At 43.5% G+C, this 24,324-nt stretch overlaps 1 protein-coding gene across 4 annotated transcripts; it reads right to left on the reverse strand.

Moving 5' to 3' along the window:
- Positions 1-494: 494 nt before the first annotated feature.
- On the reverse strand, positions 495-22,674 carry LOC127048871 (serotriflin-like). Of its 4 annotated transcripts, XM_050948944.1 has the most exons (10): positions 22,581-22,622; positions 22,249-22,311; positions 10,942-11,113; positions 10,762-10,820; positions 9,117-9,236; positions 7,684-7,774; positions 5,773-5,918; positions 4,939-5,033; positions 2,964-3,052; positions 495-1,131 (listed from the first exon to the last, which is right to left on the reverse strand). In XM_050948944.1, exons 4-10 carry the CDS (start codon positions 10,816-10,818, stop codon positions 1,004-1,006), a joined length of 726 nt encoding a protein of 241 aa, XP_050804901.1. In that variant the 5' UTR covers positions 10,819-10,820; positions 10,942-11,113; positions 22,249-22,311; positions 22,581-22,622; the 3' UTR covers positions 495-1,003. The 4 variants fall into 4 exon arrangements, with proteins under 4 accessions (XP_050804901.1, XP_050804899.1, XP_050804900.1 ...); XM_050948942.1 differs by lacking the exon at positions 22,249-22,311 and having other exon boundaries at positions 22,581-22,639; XM_050948943.1 differs by lacking the exon at positions 10,942-11,113 and having other exon boundaries at positions 22,581-22,634.
- Between the last annotated feature and the right edge of the window lie 1,650 nt (positions 22,675-24,324).

The following is a 24,324-nucleotide window of genomic DNA, read 5'->3' on the forward strand; positions in this document are numbered from 1 at the left end:
TGATTTTTATCTTTCTTTCTTTAATTAAAAGTTTTTTTTCTTTTTAAGAACCTGATTGATTTTTCCTTGTTTTAAGATCCAAGGGGATTGGGTCCCTCCACCTAAATGCCGATGACGAGTGGGGTGGCCAAAGATCCGGCCACCGCGGTAGCCACCGAAGGACCAGAAATGCTGCCCCCCAAATGCTAGTGCCCTAGGCAACCGCCTAGGTTGCTTCATGGGTTGCACCAACCCTGTAGAATGTGCACAAAGAACATGAAACATTGAAGTCTAATCATTATTATAATTTAAATGTATATGAATAATACATGTATTTGTCCTGTTTGCTACTTTTTCAATGGCGCCACATAATATTTTCGGTGAATCGGTTGCTGTTATGAAGGAGAGGTAATTTGCATAAGTAAAGCTTAATTGAAAGCATTCTTTGGCTTAAATTTTTTGTGGAATATTACACGCACAGTGGCAAAGAATTACAGGCAAGAATTACTTCGCAATGAGGGTGTTAAACAATGCTTTTATTTAGCAGGATTACATTCATTTTATAACTAAAGAAAAAGTCAGTGGCAAATCAACTGAAATTTAATGTGCAATACAAAAAAATAGTCAAGTAGATTATGACTCTATTTCCTGTTTAAGAATAAAATTCAGCGGCCGTTCCATGCTTTGAAGTAGACTCATATAGACTTTAAGACCAGAAGGGACCTATCATGCACATTGCAGGCCACAGAACCTCACCCACCTACTCCTGGAATAGATCTATACCCATTAATAGCTAAAATAAGATTTTTGAATAATCTAAAGTAATTATGGAAATAGTTTCAACTACTGAATAATATTCAGGATATCTAACACATAAGGCAGAGCACAACTTAATCATTGTTTTATCCAGAATTCAAGCGGATATGAAAATATTGGGAATGTTTTTGTTTTTGTTTTATCCTGGGTTCTCTTCTCTATCAAATAAAACAATCTCAAGGAAGAGAAAGTGATGGATAGCAGGATATTATTTTATTTCATTGGTGCATTTGCAGGAAGCTGGACATTTTTCCTTCACCAGAGAATGAGTGCAGCCAAAGAGCTCTTTTAAGACGGCACAGTTTGTGTATGTATCCATATACTTGCAAGGGTTGGCTGAAATAAACCAAATGGTAAACAGAGTTAGATGATAAATGGATAAGTCAGTCCTAAATCAGTTACAGGGCCGGCTCTATGAACGACGGGGCCTGATTTGAATACCCGGCGGCGGTCTGGGGCTTTGGCGGCACTTCGGCAGCAAGGGGTCCACTCTGGGTCTTCTACGGCAATGAAAGACCGCCTGCCGCCGAAATGCCCCTGAAGACCTGGAATGGATCCCTCACCTCCCGCTGCCAAAATCCCGGAGTGGACCCTCCCCTGCCGCCACCAAAATGCCCCAGAAGCCCCGCAGCAGACCTCCCCCCCGCTGGGCACGTAAAAAAAATTTTAAAATTAATTTTTAGGTGTGGGGCCCAATTCCAGGGAATCAGGGAAATCGGCTTAAAGCTGGCCCTGATCCATTAATTGTTTCCCTTTCAAAATGTATTTTTCAATCCACTGTCTTCATAAACCTATGTAGTCTTGTTTGGCTCTCTGCTTTTGTACCCACAATAACCTGGTGGGCCTCATCTGCGCTCCATTAAACTAGTTTCAGTGGAATTACACTGGCAGGGTCAGGGTAAGCAGAGGGGCTCCCAGGCTGTGCTCAGCCCAGGGTTCCTCCAGCCTGATGTAAGTGATGTAAGTGAAAGTAGAATCAAAGTTGTGCTTAGGCCAAGGTAGGTTTTAGTCACTGGCATTCACTGACTATCACTTTGAAACAGAAGATCAGCCATATCATACAGTGCAACAAGCCAAAATTAACCGTGTTACAAATCAACTGAAGTTAGTGGAGATACAAAAGGACTTGACTATAAGGTTGCACCAAGAATAGGACAGTTTATTTTCCTTTTTATTAGGAATTTATTGTTCTGAACACAAATCGTCGTTGGTATAATAATAAGCACCTTTCCTCTGAAGATCTCAAAGTGTTCTTTAAGCTTTAATAGATTAAGCTCCACAGCAAGGTACAGTGAAGTAGAGAATTATTATTTTTCTCAGTTTCAGAGACTGGAGGGAGGGGGTGGATGCAAAATGGAAGGTGAAATTATTTGCACACTTAACCATATACACACTTTTGCTCACACTTAATTGCAGCCTGCAAAGCTCTAGTACCTATGCAGAGCTCTATGCATATGTGTAACCCACAAGCTCGTGTGCGTATTGGGTGTTTGTGTCCCTCCCTAAGTATACAGAGCTGAAAAACTTTAGACTGAATACTTAATATAGGGTACTGAGGTCTCCAACAGAGGGCACTGCTAGCACTATCTAGATTACATGGCCCACTGATGCGTGTCTAGCGCTAGGACAGAGCTGATGGGATTTACTTTACCCATGACTGTTTTAAAGGGACTCTTATTTATTAAATATTGTCCAGAATAGTTACTTGTATAGTCTGAGAGATGCCAGAGGGTTTTATTGTACGGTTTGCGGTGGGGGCTGGGGCTGTGTGCCTGTGGCTGGGGTTGGAGATGGGACTATGTGCCCCTGCCCCACAGCTGCCACCAGCTCAGGAGCCAGGGCTGTGCACCTGCTCCATGGCTGAGGCTGCTGGAGCCGGGGGCAAGCTGTCCCCCCGCATGGTTGTGGGGCTGGGCCTGTTAGTCTTCCCCCATGGGACTCCAGCTGTCATTCTTCCCTCCTACCTAACTGTGCCCCTTGATTATTTTTAGTAAAGTCACAGACAGGTCACAGGCTCCCGTGATTTTTGTTTGTTGCCTGTGACCTGTACGGTCATTTATTAAAAATAACTGTGACAATCTTAACCTTCGTTATTGTCCAAGGTAATCTAGCATTGTATTTCTCTCTTCAGGAAAGATATGGAAAGAACAAAAAACCCATTAACTTACTGCAGAGTCCTTGGTCGCAGGCATTAGGGCAATCGCCACATGTTGGGCCCTGTTTGTATGGCTTCGATAAGTCTGCTGCATTATTTCCTCTGAAATTAAAAAGCAACCCAGACATGAAATATCCCTTTAAAATAAAGTTAACGTATTGTATAACGTAGAACTAACTCCCCAGATTGTGTGAAACCTGCTCCTAAACAATCCTGTTTTACTTCAAATGATGCTTTGGATATAGGACAGTCTATTTGAAAGGAAAGAAAGACATACATTTCTGTGGTTATAATTCTTTTTTAATTCAATATAATAATTTGGTCCTTGTATAGAATATACAGTAACACAATTAATCCTCTGCACCTTCCATTCAAAGACCTCCAAATATGCTGTGGGCAGGAATGAAATAACCCTTACAGCACCCCTTTGGGGTAGGTCAGTATTCGAAGTGTACAAATATTAAAATACCCCCTTCTCCCTCTGAATATACATTTATAACTAAATCAAAAGTGGGGGGAAGTAAGCAATAACTTGTGTGGGAGGAGGTTCTGGCAGGACAGGGGGTGACAATAGGGAGGAGCAAGTAATAACTTGTGCAGGAGGAGGGGGAGGGAGGTGTCTTGCTGCGGCTTCTGGAAGGGTGGTTTCTGGTACTGGGCTCACCTCCTTTTACTGAGCTAGCTGGGCTCCCTTCAGCTGACTGAGTCCTTGCTTGCAAGGGAGGGTGGATTTTACCTCAGGGACTCATCGTACTTCAGGGGAGGAGCAGGAGAGGCAGGCCCACATTCTCTATGGGGTGGCCCCAGAGTGAGCGGCTGGCTAGGGGCAAAGGGGCATGATGCAGGGGGGCTGGTCCCGGGAATGAGGGGCTGGCCAGGAACAATACGGCCCGGGCTGGCTAGGGTGACGATATGTCCCGTTTTGGCCAGCACAGGCCCCTTTTTAAGCTCTGTCCCAGCCGTCCCTATTTCTTCGCCAACACTGTGCATTTGTCCCGAGGCGGCAGTGTTGGGGGCGGGTGTCATCTGAAGGCAGCACTGCCTGCCAGCAGGAAAGCAGAGAAATTTGCTGCTGGCAGGCAGTGTTGGCTTCAGAACTGATCCCTGGGCAGCACAGAGATGGGGAGGGAGGAATCAGCCACAGCCAGGGGAGGCGTGGAGCTTGGGGGTGGGATTAGCTTCAGCCAGGGGCAGTGCAGGATTAGAGGGCAGGGGGGGATTGAGCTGCAGCCATGGGCAGTGCAGAGCTTGGGGGAGGGTTCTGCCTGAGTTGCGAGTGGCACAGGGCTCGGGATGGGGGTCACTCCCAGCCCTGGGCAGCATGGGGGGGAGGGGTCAGTCCAGCTGTGGGTGGCACAGGGCTGGGAGGGGAGACCCCACCATGGGCAGTGCGGAGCTTGAGCAGGGCAGCCCCAACTGTGGCCAGCATGGAGCTCAGCCCCAGAGGTGGGTGGCACATAGGGTGACCAGACAGCAAGTGTGAAAAAATGGGACAGGGAGTGGCGGATAATAGGAGCTCATATAAGAAAAAGACCCAAATATCTGGACTATCCCTATAAAATCAGGACATCTGGTCACCCTAGTAGCACAGGGTGGGGGGCAGTTAGCCCCAGCCCTGGGAGGCATGGGGAGAGAAGCTCAGGAGAGCCCTGCAAGGGGGAGGAAGGCGGCTCTGGCGAGCCCCTGGCAGTCCTGTTTTTACTTTAAAAATGCAGGGATGAGAACTATATTACTTTCTGTAGCCTCTTCTCTTCCCACCCCCTGGTGGCACCTTGCGTTACTGCGCCTGACCAGACCGCTTCAAGGCCGCTCATGCTGCCCTCCTGCCCAGATGGTTTGCGATTAATGTGCTTTAAAAAAAATGCGCGTTAATTTTGCTGTGCGTTAATCGCACGCGTTAACAGCAGTTAATTGACAGCCCTGCCTAGAAGGTTTCAAAACATCTTACAAAGTGTTTCAACTTAAAGGAAATCTATATTGGTACGTACGCGGGACAGTAGTGGCAAACATAAAAGTACTGCCACTTATTCTGAGGACAGTAGGCAACTGCACATCCAATCTCGTAAGAATTATACCAAACCACCTGCAGGCATGAAAATAAGTACATTCAATCAGCAAGGCTTCGTTTCAATCATGGATTATTTGAGAGCCTCTTCATGAGCTCACAGAACAGCAGCCTTTCAGTTCATGAACCCATAACATCACTGTGGGAACTGTAGCAATTGCTTACCTGGAAAAGTAATAACAAGGAAATATTTCTGTATGTTTAGCTTTTTGAAAAATGCAATTTAGCAGTTGGGAGAAGGAGGAGACTGAAATATGTGTCCAACCATCTTTTGTAGAGCACCTATATGATTTTTTCAGACAAGAAATGTTTTGCTTCTAATCAATGTTTTGAAATGTGTTGCTTTGACATTTCCAAATCAACATTTTTCAGACATTGTCATTCCACAATTCAGTATATTATTAGTAATTTAAGATACTTTGACATTTGGTCCCATGTTGGGAAGAAGAAAAATATCAAAATATCCTAATTTTCTGCTGGAATATATCTTATTAAATATCTGATCCAATGCCCTTTGAAGTAAATGGAAAGACCCTGAATGAGTTCAGTGGACTTTGGATCAGGCAGGGAATGACAGATAGTAATAAGTTTCTAAAGGTACAGACTCCTAACTTTCCTTAATTACACAGACACAGTTCCATTGACTTTGATGGGGACATATGGGTGCTCACATAAATATATTTTATTTCCAGACGGTATCACTTTTCTTCCTAAAACAATATTTCATTTGCTGGAAATCTGTCATTAATCTCCATACCTGAGTGTAGCTACCAATAGGGGCATTGTCTTTGATTGCTCCAGTACCATATTTGAAATTAGCCACTTGATTATACCAGCTTTGGATTGCATCAGACCAAGACTGAGGATAAGTTGCCTGTAAGGTATTTTCACCACAGAAGACACCTGAAAATAGAAATGAGGCAGTTTCAAGACAGTGTGAGGACAAGTAGAGAGACTGTAGGAATAGCAGAGATGTGAGTTGCACCCTACAGTTAGGTTAACCACCATATTTCCACCCTACACATTGTGTCTAATCAGAGATTCATTGATTCCAAGGCCAGAATGACCATTGTGATCAGCCAGTCTGACTTCCTGTATAGCACAGGCCAGAAAACTTCCCCTCAGTAATTCCTGTTTGAATTAGAACAGATCTTTTAGGGGAAAAAAAATTCATCTTGAGTAAAAATTTTCAGAGATGGAAAATCCACCACAATCTTGGTAAAGTGTACCAAAGTTTAATTAACCTCACTGTTGAAAATTTACACCTTATTTCCAGTTTGAACAAAGCAGAACAGTGAAACCCCGTTATAACGTGATGTTTGGGGTCCAAAAACTTCCATCATGCTAAATGGGGGCTTGCAGTATAGCAGGGTTTCAAACCAGTCAGTTTGTGAGTGGTCCCCAACGTGGTGCATTGATGTGCACCGCCTAGTGCCTCTAGTGCCTAGTGCCCACCAAGGGAAAGAAGCCGCGGCCCCCTGCCTGCCAGGGACAGAGAACTGTGGGGCTGCGGGCACCGGTGCTCTCTGTCCCCGGCAGGTGGGGGGCCGCGGCTTCTTTCCGGCTTCAAAAGGAGCCACGGTCCCCTCGCCTGCAGGGGACAGAGAGCACCGGCGTCCACAGCCCTGGATAAGCCGGAGAGAAGCTGTGGCCCCGCACCTACTCGGGACAGAGAGCACTGGCGCCCACAGCCTCAGAGTCCTCTGTCCCCGGCAGAGGCGGGGCTGCAGCGTCTCTCCCCTGCCGTGGTGTTGGGGACGACTGGTACAGTACTGTATTATGCCTTAAAGGGGAGCCAACCTACGATCGCGTTATATGCAATTTTGCTTTATAGTGGGGCGCGTTATTGCGAGGTTTGATTGTACCTATAAGCCAGTACCTCTAAGAAGGGAATTATTGACCTGATCCAACCTCAGTGAAGACAACAGAAAGCGTCTCATTAACTTCCATAGGCTTTGGAGCAGGCCCTGTATACCCAGAGATATTCGTTTGCAGACTGTTTAAACTAGAAGCACCTCATTAAAATACTAGATGAGAAGAGCAGATCTAGTTAAAAGATACCACCTGTTCTTGGATTAACAGGCTACCATTAAATATTAGATTAAAATAATCACCCCCCTCCAATAACTGATTAAAGTGCACGTACCACCTGTGCAAATTTCTTTGTTTGTAAAATTCATCCCTCTGCAGAAGACTCACTCAAAACTTGTGCATCACTCTAAGTCCCACTTTACTAATTATTTGTATTACAATAGCAGTTAAAGGCCCTAACAGAGATTAGGGTTTAATTGTGTTAGGCACTCTAATGACATAGTAAGAGACAGTCTCTTCCCCAAAGAGCTTCATGTCTCAGCAGTCAAGACACTGCCCACAGAATTAATGGATTCCTCTCCCCGATGGATTTTGGTGGGGGCAAATGGGAAGAAAAAAAAGTTTGAAGCAATTTTTTCCATGGTGAAGAAAACATTCACTCTCTGGCTGAGATTGTGTGTGTCAAGTTTCAACTCAGGTGGGTTTTTTATATGGATCTGGAAGTGAAATCTCAACTTGTCCCATATCAGTGCTCCTGCCCTGCTAAAATAACACTTTTGCAGTAAAATGGTTATACCTGTAAGTCTCCAGATGGTTATTTCAATCACTCATAATTTTATAGTTACTCTTCACTTACCATTTGCAACTCTCTCATTTCTAGGACTGATGGACATTTTACACTGATCTGCCCATCTCTGAGCATTGCTTGCAGCTTCAGGATTCCATTTCTTAAGGAAACAAGGAGAAATATCATATTTACCTTTTGGTAAAACCAATCCAATAGTGAACGTAAAACTAAATTCAGATCTGGAAATTATGGCCTGGCTACTCAGGGGGTGTCAGTCAAAACAGCCCCATGGAAGTCATTGCAGCTAGGCTAGTTTATATTAGCTGGGGATCCTGAATGTTATAATATCCTGAAGATTTCTTCTATCTATTTGAAGTGGAGTGTTCCCTTCGAGGAAAACTCCTCAGCCCCACAGCCTAAGAGGGGACCCTCTTGTCACTATGGATGAATAAACCAAAATCTCTATAGTTTAGAGCCTAGCCCTGAAAAGTGCCATGGTTTGTGATTGTAGCAATGTCCAAGTCCAATGGAAAGGTCTGTAAACCAGTTTCCAGCCTGCTTTGATAACAGTTTGGCAGTCATAAAGGACATGAAACCTGTATTGTACATTAGAAATATGATGAGGCAAACCTTTTTTGTACAGTTGCAGCACACAAAGATCCAGGAGCTGGTAATCCCTGTAAAGGGGTTCTGGAGGGACAGCATCTGCTATTCCATTCCTAGGCACCACTTAGGCCTTATTCTGAGGGCTTAAAATGGGACATAAGTGATGCAGAACCCATGTATTAGATTCCTGCACAAGAACTGGAATTTGTCTCCTACAGCTTCTTCCATTCAAAGATCTCCATGCAATATAGAAATATTATTGAGGTAAGATTCCCGGTGACTAGGATTACCAGACAGCAACTGTGAAAAAACAGGACAGGGGGTGGGGAATAATTAGGGTGACCAGATGTCCCAATTGTATAAGGACAATCCCAATATTTGGGGCTTTTTCTTATATGAGCACCTATTACCCTCCATACTTTGTCTCAATTTTTCATACTTGCTGTCTGGTCACTCTCGGAGTAATAGGCGCCCATATAAGAAAAAGTCCCCAAAACTGGGAGTGTCCCTTTAAAAATGGAAGATTCGGTCATCCTACCGGTGCCCCTGGGAGGTAGGTGAATATTATTAATTCAGTTCTGTAGATGGGAAAACTGAGGCACAGAGATGAAGGGTAGGGTTTTCAATAGCACTTGGGCTCCTAAGTCACTTCAGTGGTTTTGAAAAAACTTTCTCTGCTCTGCTGCAAGTCAATTACAGGAGTAGATTCTGGCCTACCAGTGCCTAGGCCAATGGCCAACCACAAGGACATGCTTCTCTCCCACTCGGTTTAAACTCCCCCAGCTTAGCGCGAAAACTGCACCTTATCATGGAAGGATTTTGATGGCCAATTTTGCCACTCTGTGACAATGGGAAACATTTCAGATCTGTAGGAAAAGCAATGCCATGTAGCTTACCATCTTCAGCATGTTTCTGGCAGTGGGATTCACCGCACGCCGAAGGTCATTGTGCTTGTTGACAATCACCTGTTGGTTATCCACACTGAGATGAGACAAAGCGGGAAATCCCAGACCTGGCTTATAAAGGGAAAAATCACAGGAAAAATTGTCACATTTTTGTTTGCCATATCTCACCACACTCGATGCATTAACCTATAATCCCAGTTGACTATTTTAACTACTGTTTGATGATTATACTGTACTCAATGTTCTTAGGCTCTGTTTAACTGGCTCACACTGGTGATGGAAGCATCCCCTTGGGTTATGGAGCACTGTCAGTAAATGGCTCTCTTTCCTCTGTCTTTTTAACGAGCAGCAGAAAATCCATCTCCTCCATTTAGTGCCTTCCCTTCTGCTTCTCCAGTCAGCAGATTCCCAAACTCCCTATCTGTCTCTTGGTGCCCCAGTCAATCTCTTCTGATTCTGCCCCCTCCCACTGGCCATCCTAATACCCACATATTTGGCTCCTTCTACCTCCTGCTTCCCTTCCATTCAACCACTTAGTCAACTCCCTGCTCCCCGGCTCCTTTACACTGTTCCTTTCCTATACCATCCATCTAGTCACCTCTGTCTGCCACTCCCACTAATTAGTACCTTCCCTCACAGTCCCTTAGTGTGTTATTTTCAGTGGTCCCTGTCTTGCTGATATCTCCTCTTCTACTTCACCAGTCAGTGGTGACCCATTTTGTTTTCACCTGCTGGTGAATTCCCTTTTGTTCCTACAGTTACTGAAGTCCTGCCCCTCTCCCTTTCCTCCTTAACTGCCCCTCTCAATCCCAGAGCTGGCTTTTGGAACGCATAGATGGGCCAGAACTGCATCCCCAGATCCAAACATCCCTGAATGTTTGGAAAGCACAGATGTGGATCCAATATCAAACTCTGCAACTAGCCTCTGTCTCTAGACTGGGCTGAACAAAATGCTAGGGCCCAAACACTGCCCTACTTTGGAAAAGCTCACATCTGGATCAGCACTCAGTGGAGGATGCTGAATGCATGCAAATGATGTTTCAGATCATTGTGGGAAATTCCAATGTTATTAATAGGTGTCAGAGGATATGACAGGGGAGACGGACAATAGGGAGTTTTGGATAGCTGAGATTCAGATAAATAAAGGTGCTCCATATGTGAATAGCTATGAAGTGTCTGTCTTCTGTGAACAAGCAGTGCCTTTAGAAGCAGCCAGCAGTAAGCTACCTGCTTCCCTGCTTGTTTCCATTAGGATGGCAAAGTGCTAGGAAGGAGTTCCAGAAAACAGTGGTTCCTGGTGAGATCACTACCGCACCAGCATTTCCATACTGACAAAGTTCGATTCTCCTCTTGTTTGCACCAGTTTAAATTAGATATAATTCCATTGAACTCAGTGGAATTACACCAGTATAAGACAAATGTGAGAGGAGAAGCAGACCTTAGCTGTGGAAAGTATTTAAATAAATAAGGGTAGGGAAAAATGTGGAGATGCTTAGAGTACATGCTGAAGTAATGGGTACTGGTGGTCAAATGCCATCTGTACTTATGGAACTCTGGGCAACTAACTATTTTGGAGGTGGTTTAGTACAAAACTCAGCCCATTTCTATTCCTCTGCATAGAAATAAAGGTTCATACCTGTCCAACAGCTTGGTGCACTGCAGCAAGGCACATGATCACAGTTAGCAGACCCATCTCTGAGGAAAAAAATAAACACCATGTCATTTAGTCTTTTTTCTGAAGCAGCATTTTTGTTAGTGGAATATATTTCTGGAGCAAGACAGGGAGATTAGGGATGAAGGTAACTTGGGTTCTAACATTTTAATGAGAAAAATCTTCTTTTGTCTCCATTTCTCTTATTTGAAATAACTTGAATGTGCAGCAGTTTTCTGCTTGTCTTCTCTTCACTTTATAAAAGGCACCTTCGTTCATTGATGCAGTAGATCAGGATCTCACCACTGCTCTCCTCAAAGAACATAGCATTGAACATCTGTGTGTTGGTGTCACTAAGCATAACCCTACGTAACTCAGGAGGGTGGAAGGCCACAAGAGTATGGAGCCTTCCTGGTTTTAGGCCTCAGCAGACAAGAGTCCCTCCATGTTTGAACTTTAATCGACCTAAAAGGCCAGGTGTAACAGCCGTTATCAGTTGCAACAGTTCTAACTGGTCTAAAGCAGAAATAATGAGGCCTGTGCACCTTTAGCAGAAGGACAAGATAACTTGCAGAAGGAAAACTTACTAACGAGCTGCCGCGGCCAAGATTACTTAATGCACCTGCGCTTACGTAATTGCTACAGGGGGAGGAAGGAGGAGGAGGGAGGGGAAACGGGGGATTGCTAGTCAGTGAGAAAAGTTCTCATGGATATAAAGGAACAGACTGCTTGTTTTAGGTGTGCTTGATCTGAGTCAATCTCCCTGCACCGCTTTGAGATCTCAAATCAACTTGGTTTGCTTCTCCACCCTGGTGTGTTTATTGGCGCGGCACACCAGGCGACGGACCCCCCCCGCTGTTGCTTGGCCTCAGGCAGTTATCTGCCGGCAACAGTTCTTGGCGCCCCATGTGGGGCATTGAGGCTAAAATTAGCCTTGCCTGGATCCCTTCTGGTGGTCGACGGATTGCGGCGACGACCGACGCCCAGCGCGCACCGGTGACTTCACCGGGGGCCTCGGCGGAGACGCAGTTTGACCGACCCCAGAGGGCACAACGGTGCAACGCGCTCGAGTAGTGGAGAAGCAGTTGAGGGCGACGGTGAGGAACCGGTCCCTTGGATAAGGTAGGAACAGTCCAGTGGTCTGGATTTTTGCCTGTTATGACCTGGGGATGCCCAGTGTCACCCTAGGATATGGGGCAGGGACAGAGTACAGGCAGGGCACGGTGTACACCCTTAGAATTCATTCTAGCGAATTGGGAAGTGCTTGGATCAGATCCACTAACTAAAAGCAAACTAAAAAGTTCTGTATAGTAGACTGGCCTCAATATCAACTAGAGGACCAGAAAGGTGGCCACCGGAAGGATCACTTAATTATAACACGATCCTCCAATTACTCCTGTTTTGTCAGTAAATGGGTAGCTTCTGAAGCTGTTTGTATGGAGAGCTCTTGTAAAAATACCCCACTGTAGCTCCAGTTCTTCCCTCTGTCTGGCAGAGTGCAGGGATCCAAAAGCAGGTTAGGGATAGTGCAGGGACAAAGGAGGGACCTGTTTAGAAAGGGGAGACCCCATGTCCTAGTGCACTCTCTCCCTGTTGTAGCTAAAAAGCAAGATCAGATGCAGAATGGTACTGGGGGCCAGTGTGAATGACTGTTACCGGAAGACGCCCAGAGTACCCTGTGAAGCAAAAGCTCGTGACCAGGACTACTCTAACGCAAGCCCGGTAACTAGTGGATCTTTAGGAGGTCCAACCCATGGTGGGCTGACTTGGCCTGGCATCATCCGGTGAGGAAGCTGCCTGGGTCTAGGAGTGTGTGTACCCACCTTCCCTTCCCCTTTCCTTTCTGTGTGGGCTACTGACAGTCTGATCATCTCACTGGATGCAATCAGAGTAAGCGGCGCCGTCTCCCAGAGACTAGCCGACGCTCTTTGCTGAAGGGAGGTGTAGGAGGGTCGTGGCCATCCTCGTTAGCCTCTCCTGTGTGAGTACCCTGTAGGGAAAAATCCTTAGTTTATGAGCCGCTAGCGCGGACAGGGCACCCTCTGTGTGTGTGTAAGTGGAAAATGGGTGGGGGACAGTCTAAACATTCCATCTCACCCCCTAAGGGTACCCCAGCATATTACATGTACGTACATTATAGTTCAACAACCTGCAGGTATTTAGAGAATTGGAATATTTACACCGTGAAAATCCATCTAAATAATGCCCACTAGAAGGTACTTCAATCTAGATAAGATCATACATCTAAGAGGAGCGTTTAATCACCAAAAAGCCCTGACACAGGGTGAGCAAATTTGTCTATTGAGGAAAGGAACGGGTTAATTTAAAAATCATCTTGGCCCAGGGATGGAAGGGGGGGATTGCTCTGCGTTCAGGGTCAGGAATCGGCGCGGACTGTGCTTGGTGCAGGGAGGGGCTGCTTTCGGCCCCAGCTGGCTGTGAAGGAAAAAAATATAGACAGAGGCGAAGCAAAGGAAATACAAGTTACAGAATTGAGAATACATTTGCAAAGCTTAACTGTCCAGTAAGATCCAACAGTGTGCCTTTGTGACCCCGGAGCCGGTGTGGCTTGGTGACACTGAAGAAGCCGCAGGCAGCTGACCTGGACTGGAATCTCTGAAAGAGATGCTGCAGAAGATTCCAGGGTGCAAGAGAACAGCCCTCCAAAGAGCAGAAGCATGTTAGAAATTCTGGACAAGCTGTATACAGGATAATCTCCAGTTCACCTCTCCCACCTTCTCTGAACATTATACACAGAAGTGGCCAGTCTGGACGTACGTGTGTGGGTATGAAAGGGGCTTGGGGCATTAATGTTTTCCTGAGTGATGAGGGAGCGTTCCCAACACTCTCCGTTGTTGTTTTATTATTTTATTAATGGAGCTTTAAAATACAGTTATATGGTGTGTTTTCTTTATCTTCCCCCAACGATCCTGTAGTGTCAGCCTGATCACCTGACACGAGGGATAGATTGGTAACAGAAATTTGTCACAGTTTGGTGAGCAATTAAGAAGTGGGGAGCCCTGCAGAATTTACACCATCTATTTGTTTTACCCTTGTTATTTTGTGTTTGCTTTGCTTGGTACTGTTGGTGTTATATGTTGAGAACTGCATGAGTAAAAGTGAGTCCTAATAGGATAAAAAAACGCTATCTGGTTCTGGTTCTGTTCTGTTTAACCGGTTACTGTTGTTTTTCTGCTCTGTTCATTTGGGCGTTAGGAGTGTGGGCAGAACTGAACCTCTTGTTCGTAATTCCTCGGAGTGGAAGCCATGTGTGCGAGAAAGTTCTGAGGTTGAATTGAGATCCTTCTGTCCCGTCCCCTGTAGCGGTCAGTGTATAGAAGTGGGAAAGTCTGGCTTAGACTGTAATTCCCTCTGCTCTCTGTGTAATTCTCTTTTCTGTTTAAGTGTCAAACAGATGAATGAGTCTCTGGGTAAACCCTCTAAGAATAGTCCTTTAAATTATATGTTAAGTAAATGGCCTTTGCCCAATGGGCCATGTGTTTTTGTCCAGGTGGCAAGCCTCATGAAGGAGGACTTGGGTAGTCTTGTGAGTAAGAATGTTTAAGGGAAGAGACCAGGAGGGGTGGGGGCTAGATGAAAAGCCCACCCTCCTAGCTAAACTGGTAGTGGAACAAGTTGGTGCCCATGGAAGGGACGGTTCAGCAAGAAAAGCAGGATCGGGCCCAGGCGGGCAGGCAACAGACAGAAAGATTGGAAAACAGGTTGGAAAACTTTAAGGGTGTAGTGGAAGGAAGGAGTCAGTAAGTGTAAGCATGGAGATTTCAAATACCCAGGACTTACTTGGAATGGTGATTTAAGTTGATAAAAGTGGCTGTTGGGAGACAAGCAAGTGATTTAAGGGAGAGTGAGAAGTTAACTCTGTAGTTGCTGAACGAAACAGCAGTTGAACTTTGTAAAAATGCTAAAGAAAAAAAAGTTTTTGGTGTCTGTGAAATGTTTGTAAATAAATTCAGGAAAAGAAGTTATTGAATTGCAATCATTTGGTTTGGCTATGAACAATTTAGTTCAATTAGCTGAAGAATGTATACAGTGTTATGTAATTGAAAACCTGGGCTGCCTATGAAACAAATACAAGAAACTATGGGGTAATTCCTCTGTTTTGCCTGAAGCCAACAAGAGTATTTGTATATTTCAAGCGATGATTGTCTGCCCAGAAGGGGTGGGTAGACCTCTCTTTTTTTTGTCTTTCAGATAATCAGAGAAAACTGATGCCAGCTGAACAGCATTCAACGTACCATGCATTTACTGGCACAATAGGAATCATGTTTTGTGTTCTATGTTCTGTCCTGTGGTGTTTGTCTTGTGGCCGGAATTTTTGTGTTTAATATTTTTATAAAATAGTCTAGTTTAAAATCAAACAAAGATTAAATTAAAATGCAGATATTTGTTTTGTTCAACTTGGAATATAAAGTGTTTGGATAAATCAGGAGAATGTAATATACTAAAGTCTAATGCATTTCCTTAAGTAAAGAAAAGAAATTTCATTGGCCAAACTGTTAATTGCAAAAATTGTTGTTAAAATTTGCATACCAACAGTCTTTGAAAGCAAAGACATGAAAAGTTAACCCACTCCCCATATTGTACATGGGATCTTTTTGGCTACCTCAGATTTCTAGCCAGAGGGCTGGGGATGGTGAAAGGCTATTGGACTAGAGGTTGTATTGAGTGAACTCCTCAAAGTGGGTGTGCTTGTCCTGGCTTGTTGCTCGAAAGCTCTGTAATAAGGTTATTTTAGTAAAAGGGTGTGTGTGGCATATATTAAATAATAAGACTAATGTACTGTATAATGACAATGTTTATGTCTTCATTGTTGGGAAGAAGGTGTATAAGTAAAAAGTGGAAGTTTCCTTTGCAAGTTAAAAGAAGCCAAGAAGGGAAGAAGGACAAAGAACAGAATGAATTAACTGAAAAAAAATAAAATAAAATAGCAAGCTCAGGCTATAGATAAGATACTGACTCCATTCAAGAACACTGCTCACAGTTAAGACTTGGCTAACAACCAGGAAAAGGAGGGCTTGAATTTGCCCACGCAGCTATGAGATTTGCAAAACATTGCCAGGCACTAATGAAATGTGTTAAGTTTCTTTTCTCACAGGTAAAGAAGCGCTACCCAAAGACCCTAGCAGCCCTACCACTCTTTGGAACCAGGAGACGGGATTGATGTAAAGGTCCACCGACGAAAGTCTGCTCTGGCTCCACCCTGGAAAGGCCCTTAAGTCCCGGTGACTACCACCGTCGCTGTAAAATGTCAAAGACTGACTGCATGGACCCAAGATTCTCACTGCAAAAAGACCCCTCCACATCGGGAGAATTCTCCTACTGATGATTAGCCTATTTCACCTTCTAGCTCCACTGTGCCTTCTGGACAGTAGGGAAAAAGTACAAGGATGCTGCACCACGACTGTTTTGGGAAAGAAGAAGGAACACTTGCTCCACTGAAATTGCCAAAGTCCAGGAATTCCTGACTAGAAAGAACATTAAGAACTGACCCTGGTGAAGAAACAAAGAATTATACACTGGTGGGAGGACATTTGTGGGACCCATGTTTGGGAATGTGGTATTAATTGGATTTTGGGGTTTATTCTACAGGCTGTGCCCTGTGTCCTGGAGAGTGACTAATAATGTAACCCCCCTCCTATGCTATTAATGTCGATGCCTTTTGAAAGTACCTAAGAATAGTTAAATAACAGGTGTATTATAGTACTACACCAAGGAAAGATGGTATTGAATATCACTGAGGCTGGGAAGGCATTGCAGTGGGATCTAGTATGTTTAGGAATTCGGGATTTCCTGAATTACCAGATAATGGCCATTTGAAGTGATCTTGAGTACCAGACTTGGCCCACTGCCCTTACAGACGCATCAGAAATACCATCTGATCTGTGATCATGGAGACATACTTGGACACTTCCTCGGTGGAAGTGTGGCTTCCCAGGGCAGGATGTGCGCCCTTATAGGGGATGAATGCTGTACTTATGTCCCAGAAGACGCACAGGATATTAAAAAGTACATCCTGTCAGCCAAACAGGCTTTTAAACAGTGGAAGGCCCAGGAAAGGAAACCCACTATTTCTGATTCCCTCTGGGGCTGGTTACTTAACCTGGGAAAAATAGGGGAAGGCATTGTTCACCTCCTGCTCACTGGTGTGGTGTTGTGTATTGTTACTCTTCTCTTGCTTGCTTGCTGTAAAGCACTTCAGCTCCCTAGAGCTAAATCACATGTTATCCTTTAAATGTGAGAACACTCAGCCAAAAGTTTGTTGAGTATTCTCAAAGGAGGGAGTTGTTGGTGTCACTAAGCATAACCCTACGTAACTCAGGAGGGTGGAAGGCCACAAGAGTATGGAGCCTTCCTGGTTTTAGGCCTCAGCAGACAAGAGTCCCTCCATGTTTGAACTTTAATCGACCTAAAAGGCCAGGTGTAACAGCCGTTATCAGTTGCAACAGTTCTAACTGGTCTAAAGCAGAAATAATGAGGCCTGTGCACCTTTAGCAGAAGGACAAGATAACTTGCAGAAGGAAAACTTACTAACGAGCTGCCGCGGCCAAGATTACTTAATGCACCTGCGCTTACGTAATTGCTACAGGGGGAGGAAGGAGGAGGAGGGAGGGGAAACGGGGGATTGCTAGTCAGTGAGAAAAGTTCTCATGGATATAAAGGAACAGACTGCTTGTTTTAGGTGTGCTTGATCTGAGTCAATCTCCCTGCACCGCTTTGAGATCTCAAATCAACTTGGTTTGCTTCTCCACCCTGGTGTGTTTATTGGCGCGGCACACCAGGCGACGGACCCCCCCGCTGTTGCTTGGCCTCAGGCAGTTATCTGCCGGCAACATGTGTGCAGGAGAGAGGGGCTGTTTTAACGCATGCTGCACTGAGATGGATATACTAGTCCTTGGTTCCTTGCCCTTTCTCTCCCATATCAACCCCCACAGGTGACCCAGTCCTCCACCAATTTACACATAGCACTGCATTCCTTGTTAATGTTCTTCCACTCCCTTCTCCTGCTCTGCTAGTTGCCTTTTTTCTGTATTGCTTCCTTATTGCTGATTGCTCAAACTCCCCACTGCTTCCTAGCTTGGCCCTATGCCATCATGGCTGACTTGCCTTCCCTAACTCTGAAGTCAGAAATCAGAAGCAGGGAGGTGGGTGAGGTGTAGAGCTGGTAAAAAAGAAAAACAAAAACAAACATAATTTCTGCCCTATGGGAAGTTCTGATATTTTGAATCCCCCCCCACCTCGAATTGGGTAGAAAATTTAGAATATCAACATTTCTTATTGAACAGAAAGTTAAAAAAAAATCAGAAATGTTGAAACATTTCATTTTAGTTCATTTCAACACTGAACTGACTCCATCTGAGCTTTTGCAATGCCTCATGTAAATTTTAGTTCTAGGGTGTTTCATCCAGATTCTCCTCTATGGACTGGGCTCCCTGGTGGGACTACACCTCCCATAATGGATCATGGTAGTTCAGAGGGGAGACTGGGATACATGATGGAAGATTTAGTCCAGCCAGGGAGCCCAATCAAGAGAAGAGACTGGGTCATGAGGCACCCAAACTACAACCCCCATGAGGCAGTGCAGCATCTTAAGTGGACATAGATTAAAGTTGAATTTACCTGAAATGAAACAATTTGATTCAATTTGACAAAGCAAAATATTTTGATTGGGGTCAACCTGACTCAAAACAAAATACTTCTTTGATTTTCCTGATTGAAAAAAAAATGACACAACTGATATTTTCCTGCAGAAAATGTTGATTTTGTGAAAACTGCATTTTCTGTCATTTTTTTTTTCACAAAAAATTCTCACATAGCTGTAGTCATGTGTTGGGGAAGAAGGTGTCATATCAGAAAGCAGGCAAGCAGATCAGGTCTCTACACTCATTGTCTCCCCATTACTAGATATTTTCCCTGATCCCTTAATTAGCTTGCACTGACAGGGAGACTGGCTGCATGACTCGTACTGAATCTTTTCCATGTCTAGACTCTATGGGCCTGATTCTGCTCTCACTCTAATGTTACTGAAGTCAGTGATGATACAGAAAGGTAAAACTTGTGTAAGGAAAATCAAGCTCTTAATATCCCACCATCTCCTAGATTTGATCAGCCCTGCTACAGTCACACATTAAAAATATATTCCTAATACTGAGTAGGGATACCCTGAATGCAGGTGCAATGAGTAGCAGAGGTTACCAAGTTAGGAAACATTGCCTATTAATCTGTTTTTTCACACCAGCTGACTTCTTGGAGATGTCAGGTTTCTTCATGGCTCCTGCAGAGCAGCCGTTCAGACTTTTCTGGGAAGCTGGGTGTGGGGTTGATAACTTCTGCATTATGGTGCTAAAACCAAATGTGCATGTGTCCTTGTGCTTGTTAGTTTGTTGTTTTTCTGTTGTGACCAGAATTGGAGTGAATATTCACAGACGTGTTTTTGCAGGATTTAATAAAGCTCCATTCACTTTCAGATGGAATGATGATTCCTTCTGTGCATTTGTATCATACATACATACATAATGTGAGATTATTTTTGCACTATTGCTTTTTTAGATGGCCAATGTATTTGTTGTGACTCTTGATTGAAACTGGGACATAAGACCAGGTTACTTCAAACAGATAACTCAGTACAAGGTCACTGTGATACCAGAACATATACATGAGCTAAAATTGCTCCAGATGTTGAGAGTTAAATAGCAGATGACGCTTGCCCTCACAGTGCCCAGCTTATGAAAACAGACTATTGCCCCTTGGGTTGATAAAGTGACTTCCACAGGACAATAGCCAATTGAGAGAAAATTTCAGCTCATAGAGCAATATTATACATAACAATAAATATGAGCTTCAGCCTGTTGTATAATCACAAAAACTAGGCAGGGCAAGAATATCGCAGAGATCTGAGAAATCCTGTTTGACTTGGATGCTACGATTCTAAGGCCTATTAAATGTGTAAACATAAGAAGAAAGTAGAAAACAGACATGTACATTCTTAGCAGATGAATAAATGAACTACACCTATTGATAACAGGTAAGAAGCAAGAATTTGGAAAAGCTGTAACTTTCCCCCCTGATGTGAACTGAGTTCTGCTGCTGCAGTCTGGCAAAGAGCTAGCGGCAAGTTAACACTACACCGCAAAGATGGGTTACACAACAATCTACTTTAAATGTGTGGACAACTGGTATTCTCCTACTCCTTGAAACAGGAGTGGGAGGCTCTGATATTTCTATGATCCTGATATACAGCAGAAAGCAATTTCCTGTCTAAAAAGTCTGAAATTTCCTGTATCTTTGTGGCCCGATTTTCACTTAAACTAGATTGAGACCATTGACTTCAGTGGAGTTACTCCTGATTTACATCAGTGTAAGTCAGGAACACCCCCAGATTGCGATTATCACAAATTGCTACTAGTCAACATAAAAATCAATAAGTAAACATAAGCTATGCTTTAGTCAAACACAAGCTAGGATGCAATGCAGGGGAAACTGGGAGAAATTCTATGGCCTGTGGTAAACAGGAGATCAGAACAGATGATAAGGATCTCTTCTAATCTGACCTGCCAGGAATCTATAACTGCTGCAGTGAATGATTATGATGTGACAAAGGAGTCCAACTTCTGCAGAGGAATTACCAATAAATAGCTTTTAAATGTGAACGGAGCATCCTGTTACCTGCCAAGATTGAAGTCCAGCCCCACAGGATTCTCTGTTTCCCATTCTACAGTTTCATGATGTGACCAACAGTACAATCAGTATGATGGTTACAGTTCCCTGCACTGCAGGCATGAGTGATCCCATTACCTGTAGCACAGAAAATGCCAGACCAAGTGGGAGGCAAAGGTTTTACATTATTTTGGTTTAAAGTGCATTTCTAATATTAAAGTCTGCTCACAGGAGAAGCTCTGCTTGCTGCGTATGCAGAAGTAGCTACACTGAAGTCAAAGGCTCAGTTTGTGTGGGTGAGGCAAGCAGGATATGGTCTTGTTTTTTAGCAATGAGAAGATGTTCCATCATCTGCCCAGCGCCCACACTGAGTAGCCAGGGTCTAGGCACTGGGGAAATGTTGTCCCCTTCCCTACCAGCCAATGGTATGCTCATGGAGCCATTCATGGAGGCTACTTTCCCACATGCACCTCTAGTTTAGCCTGGCTGTGCTGAGGAGGGACTACACTGTCAGAACCTCTGCCTTGGCATGCTCTGTCCTTCCATATTCCATGTATCTTGCTACACAGAGCCCACACAGCACCAAACAGGGCTCCCTGCCCCTCTCATATGTATAGCCCATGTGCTCTCCCTCCCCCCTTGTTACATAAGAAAACCACACCAGGGATTTGGGACTATGCTAAATAAAGCTAGTGGAAAAGCTGACGTACAATGCAGGCTGAAGTCTGAGTCCTGCAGAGGGAGGGAAATCTTTGGGTGCAGAGGTGTTGTCTGGATTTCCCTCTAAGTACACACATTATCTTCACTTTTAAAAAGAAGACCAAAGGAGGCTGAATTTTTGTGATGATTCAAGGCTTGATACAAAGTTCATTCTAACACGTTAGTGCATAGTGTTTGAAATTCCCCAGATAAATGTATGGCAAGGGATACAAAACATTCTAGCAGTAGATTTGAATCACATGTTTGTTTCACAAACTTAAAATACTAATATACATTTGCACTCAATAAGATCTGACAAGCCCACCCATATTAATAAATAGGTCCTTATCAAACTATATTATCCAACATTTTGAAACGTGGGCATTGAAGGTAGATTCTTAAATAGATATTTGTGCTCCCAAATACAATTTTATACCAAGTAAAAGGGATTAATTTCAATAGAGTTAGGTGCCTAAACACCGTGGAGGATCTGAGCCTTAAGTGGTCTTGAAAATTCCAGCTCTAGAACTCTAACATCAGGTACCCAGATTTGAAAATTGTAGCTGTTTTATGCAAATTGTAATTATATATTAAAAATTCCTAATTATAAAAAAATCTATTAAACGACAAAGCTAGAAACAAATTCATACATTTGCGTTTTTACAACTCAACACTATTTTTTCTATTAACTGAGAAATTTTTCTGACCTGTTTTTAATGCTGGGAATTTTCTGTTAATTTTGTAACTAATAGTCATTAGTAGGGTTTGTTTATTCAGTTTACATTGTAATACATTTTCTATTTTTTATATGTTTTATATTTATGCCTTTTAGTTTTTTTCCCCCATTCACTAAGAATATACAAGTAACCTGTTTTTCACTGAAATATTTAATATACAGTCTAATATACTGTATGCATGAGACCTTGGGCAAGTTGTTTGTCTCTCTAGAGAAGAAAAACCTATGCTCAGTTACCTTGGTTTAAATCAGGAATAATTCCACTGAAATTACACCAGCATAAAATCAATGTAAAAGAGAGAAGAATCAGTCTTTCAGGGACTGAGCTTAACCATTTGCAAAGCGGGAAAATAGATACTCACTGTGCAAAGTGCTTTAAGACCCTTGCATGGAAAATGCCTTGAGATGAGGGGCCAGATTTGGGTCTAAATTACAATGGTGGGAATCAGATTAACTCCATTGATTTTAGGGGAGTCATTTCTTATTTACACCAGTGCAATTTAGATCAAATAATATAGACAGACAATATTATTTATTAGTATAATTTCCCTGTGGGATTAGTACATTAAAATTGTACAATTAAAAGTAAAGACATTTTGGTACTATTCAGATTCTGAATAAAATAGCCATTGTGAGACAGTGCTGAATAAGTGTTTTCTCCAATATAATTTCTGTAAAGAAAAGAATTTGTTACCTTTCTCCAGCCTGAGTCTTTCTGTATCTTTGGAAAGGCTGTAAGTGTTTGAAGTTATCTCCACTCTAGAAGTGTATATATAGCATGCCTACTTCCTGTTTTATAAACACGTGGTTTTAAAAACAATTACAATATCACCATAGGTTTCAGAGGGGGAGCCGTGTTAGTCTGTATCAGCAAAAACAACGAGGAGTACTTGTGGCACCTTAGAGACTAACAAATTTATTTGGGCATAAGCTTTCGTGGTTTAGAACTTACTTCATCAGATGCATGGAGTGGAAAATACAGTAGGAAGATATATATAGCAGTACATGAAAAGATGGGAGTTGCCTTGCCCAGTGGGGGTCGAGAGAAATCTATTAAAGTGGGCTGTTATCAACAGGATGAAAAATCACTTTTGTAGTGTTAATCAGGGTGTCTCATTTCAAACAATTAACAAGAAAGTGTGAGTAACAGTAGGGGCAAATTAGCATAGGGAAATTAGGGGTTTTTAAAAATTTCTTGTAGTGACCCGTCAACTCCCAGTCTTTATTCAGGCCTAATTTGATGGTGTCCAGTTTGCAAATTAATTCCAGTTCTGCAGTTTCTTATTGTCGTCTGTGTAGTAAGTAAAGCCCTGATAAAGGCCCAGTATGAGGCCTGAGGCCTGAGCTAAAGTAATGGTCAAGACTTTGTTATCATAAAGCAAAGTTAAGCTGTGAGCTAGAGGAAGGCCCTACTCACAGAAGCTGGCAAGGAAAGGGCTGATGCTGCATAAACATATATCTACCTAGTGTGGTGAAGTATAAACACGGTACCAGAACACTCTGTACTGGAACATTCCACAGATAACAAGGAACAGGCTGACCCATCCCAATGACAAGGCCAAAAGGGGAATATGATGGGTAGAGTTGTTTTGTTCGAACCAACATGTACAAGGTGAGAGGCGGCACCTGACTATGTAGAGGGGTTGTACCTGGCTACGTAGAGGGGTTGCACCTCAATATGTCAGGAGTGATGTGTAACTTGTTTGTACCTGTGTATAAGAAGGTATCTCTGGGGTGGTGTCTATGTCTGGCCAAGGGGGGTGGAAAGTCCCGCCACTGGCTGAGCTGAGTCCATTGACCGTGGGCAAATATTTGTAGTATGCCCTGAGCTAGAGTAAAAATCTACAGGGAACTATCATTGTGTCCAATATGGCAATAAACCTGGCTGACATGCCTTTGCATCTTACTAGACTCTGATCATTGGGGGCTCTCTTCGGGTCTGCTGTGTCAGCTATCTGCAGAGTTGGGGCAGCACACAGAGGGAACACACGCACGCAGCCAAGTGATACCAACATTGAATAGAGCAGAGCACCACACTGGTAGCATCTGATAACAGTCTGTTTTTGAAGTTTTTTTGTTGAAGAATTGCCACTCTGTTATTGAATGTCCAGGGAAGTTGAAGTGTTCTCTGACTGGTTTTTGAATGTTATAATTCTTGATGTCTGATCTGTGTCCATTTATTCTTTTGCGTAGAAACTGTCCAGTTTGGCCAATGTACATGGCAGAGGGGCATTGCTGGCACATGATGACATATATCAGCATAGTGCAGCATTCTTTTAAAAAGAACTATCTTTAATCAGGGAACAGTTGACTGAAATCAAGCTAGTCCACCTGTGCTGTTCTTGCCTTTAAAAAAACAAAATACAAAGAAAAACAGAAATTGGCTCTCCTAACATGTGCCAGGCCTTGGAAGGTCAGTCCTTTCACAGAGCAGGTGA

This window comes from Gopherus flavomarginatus, chromosome 4 (genome assembly GCF_025201925.1).
Source record: "Gopherus flavomarginatus isolate rGopFla2 chromosome 4, rGopFla2.mat.asm, whole genome shotgun sequence".
Lineage (NCBI taxonomy): Eukaryota > Metazoa > Chordata > Testudines > Testudinidae > Gopherus > Gopherus flavomarginatus.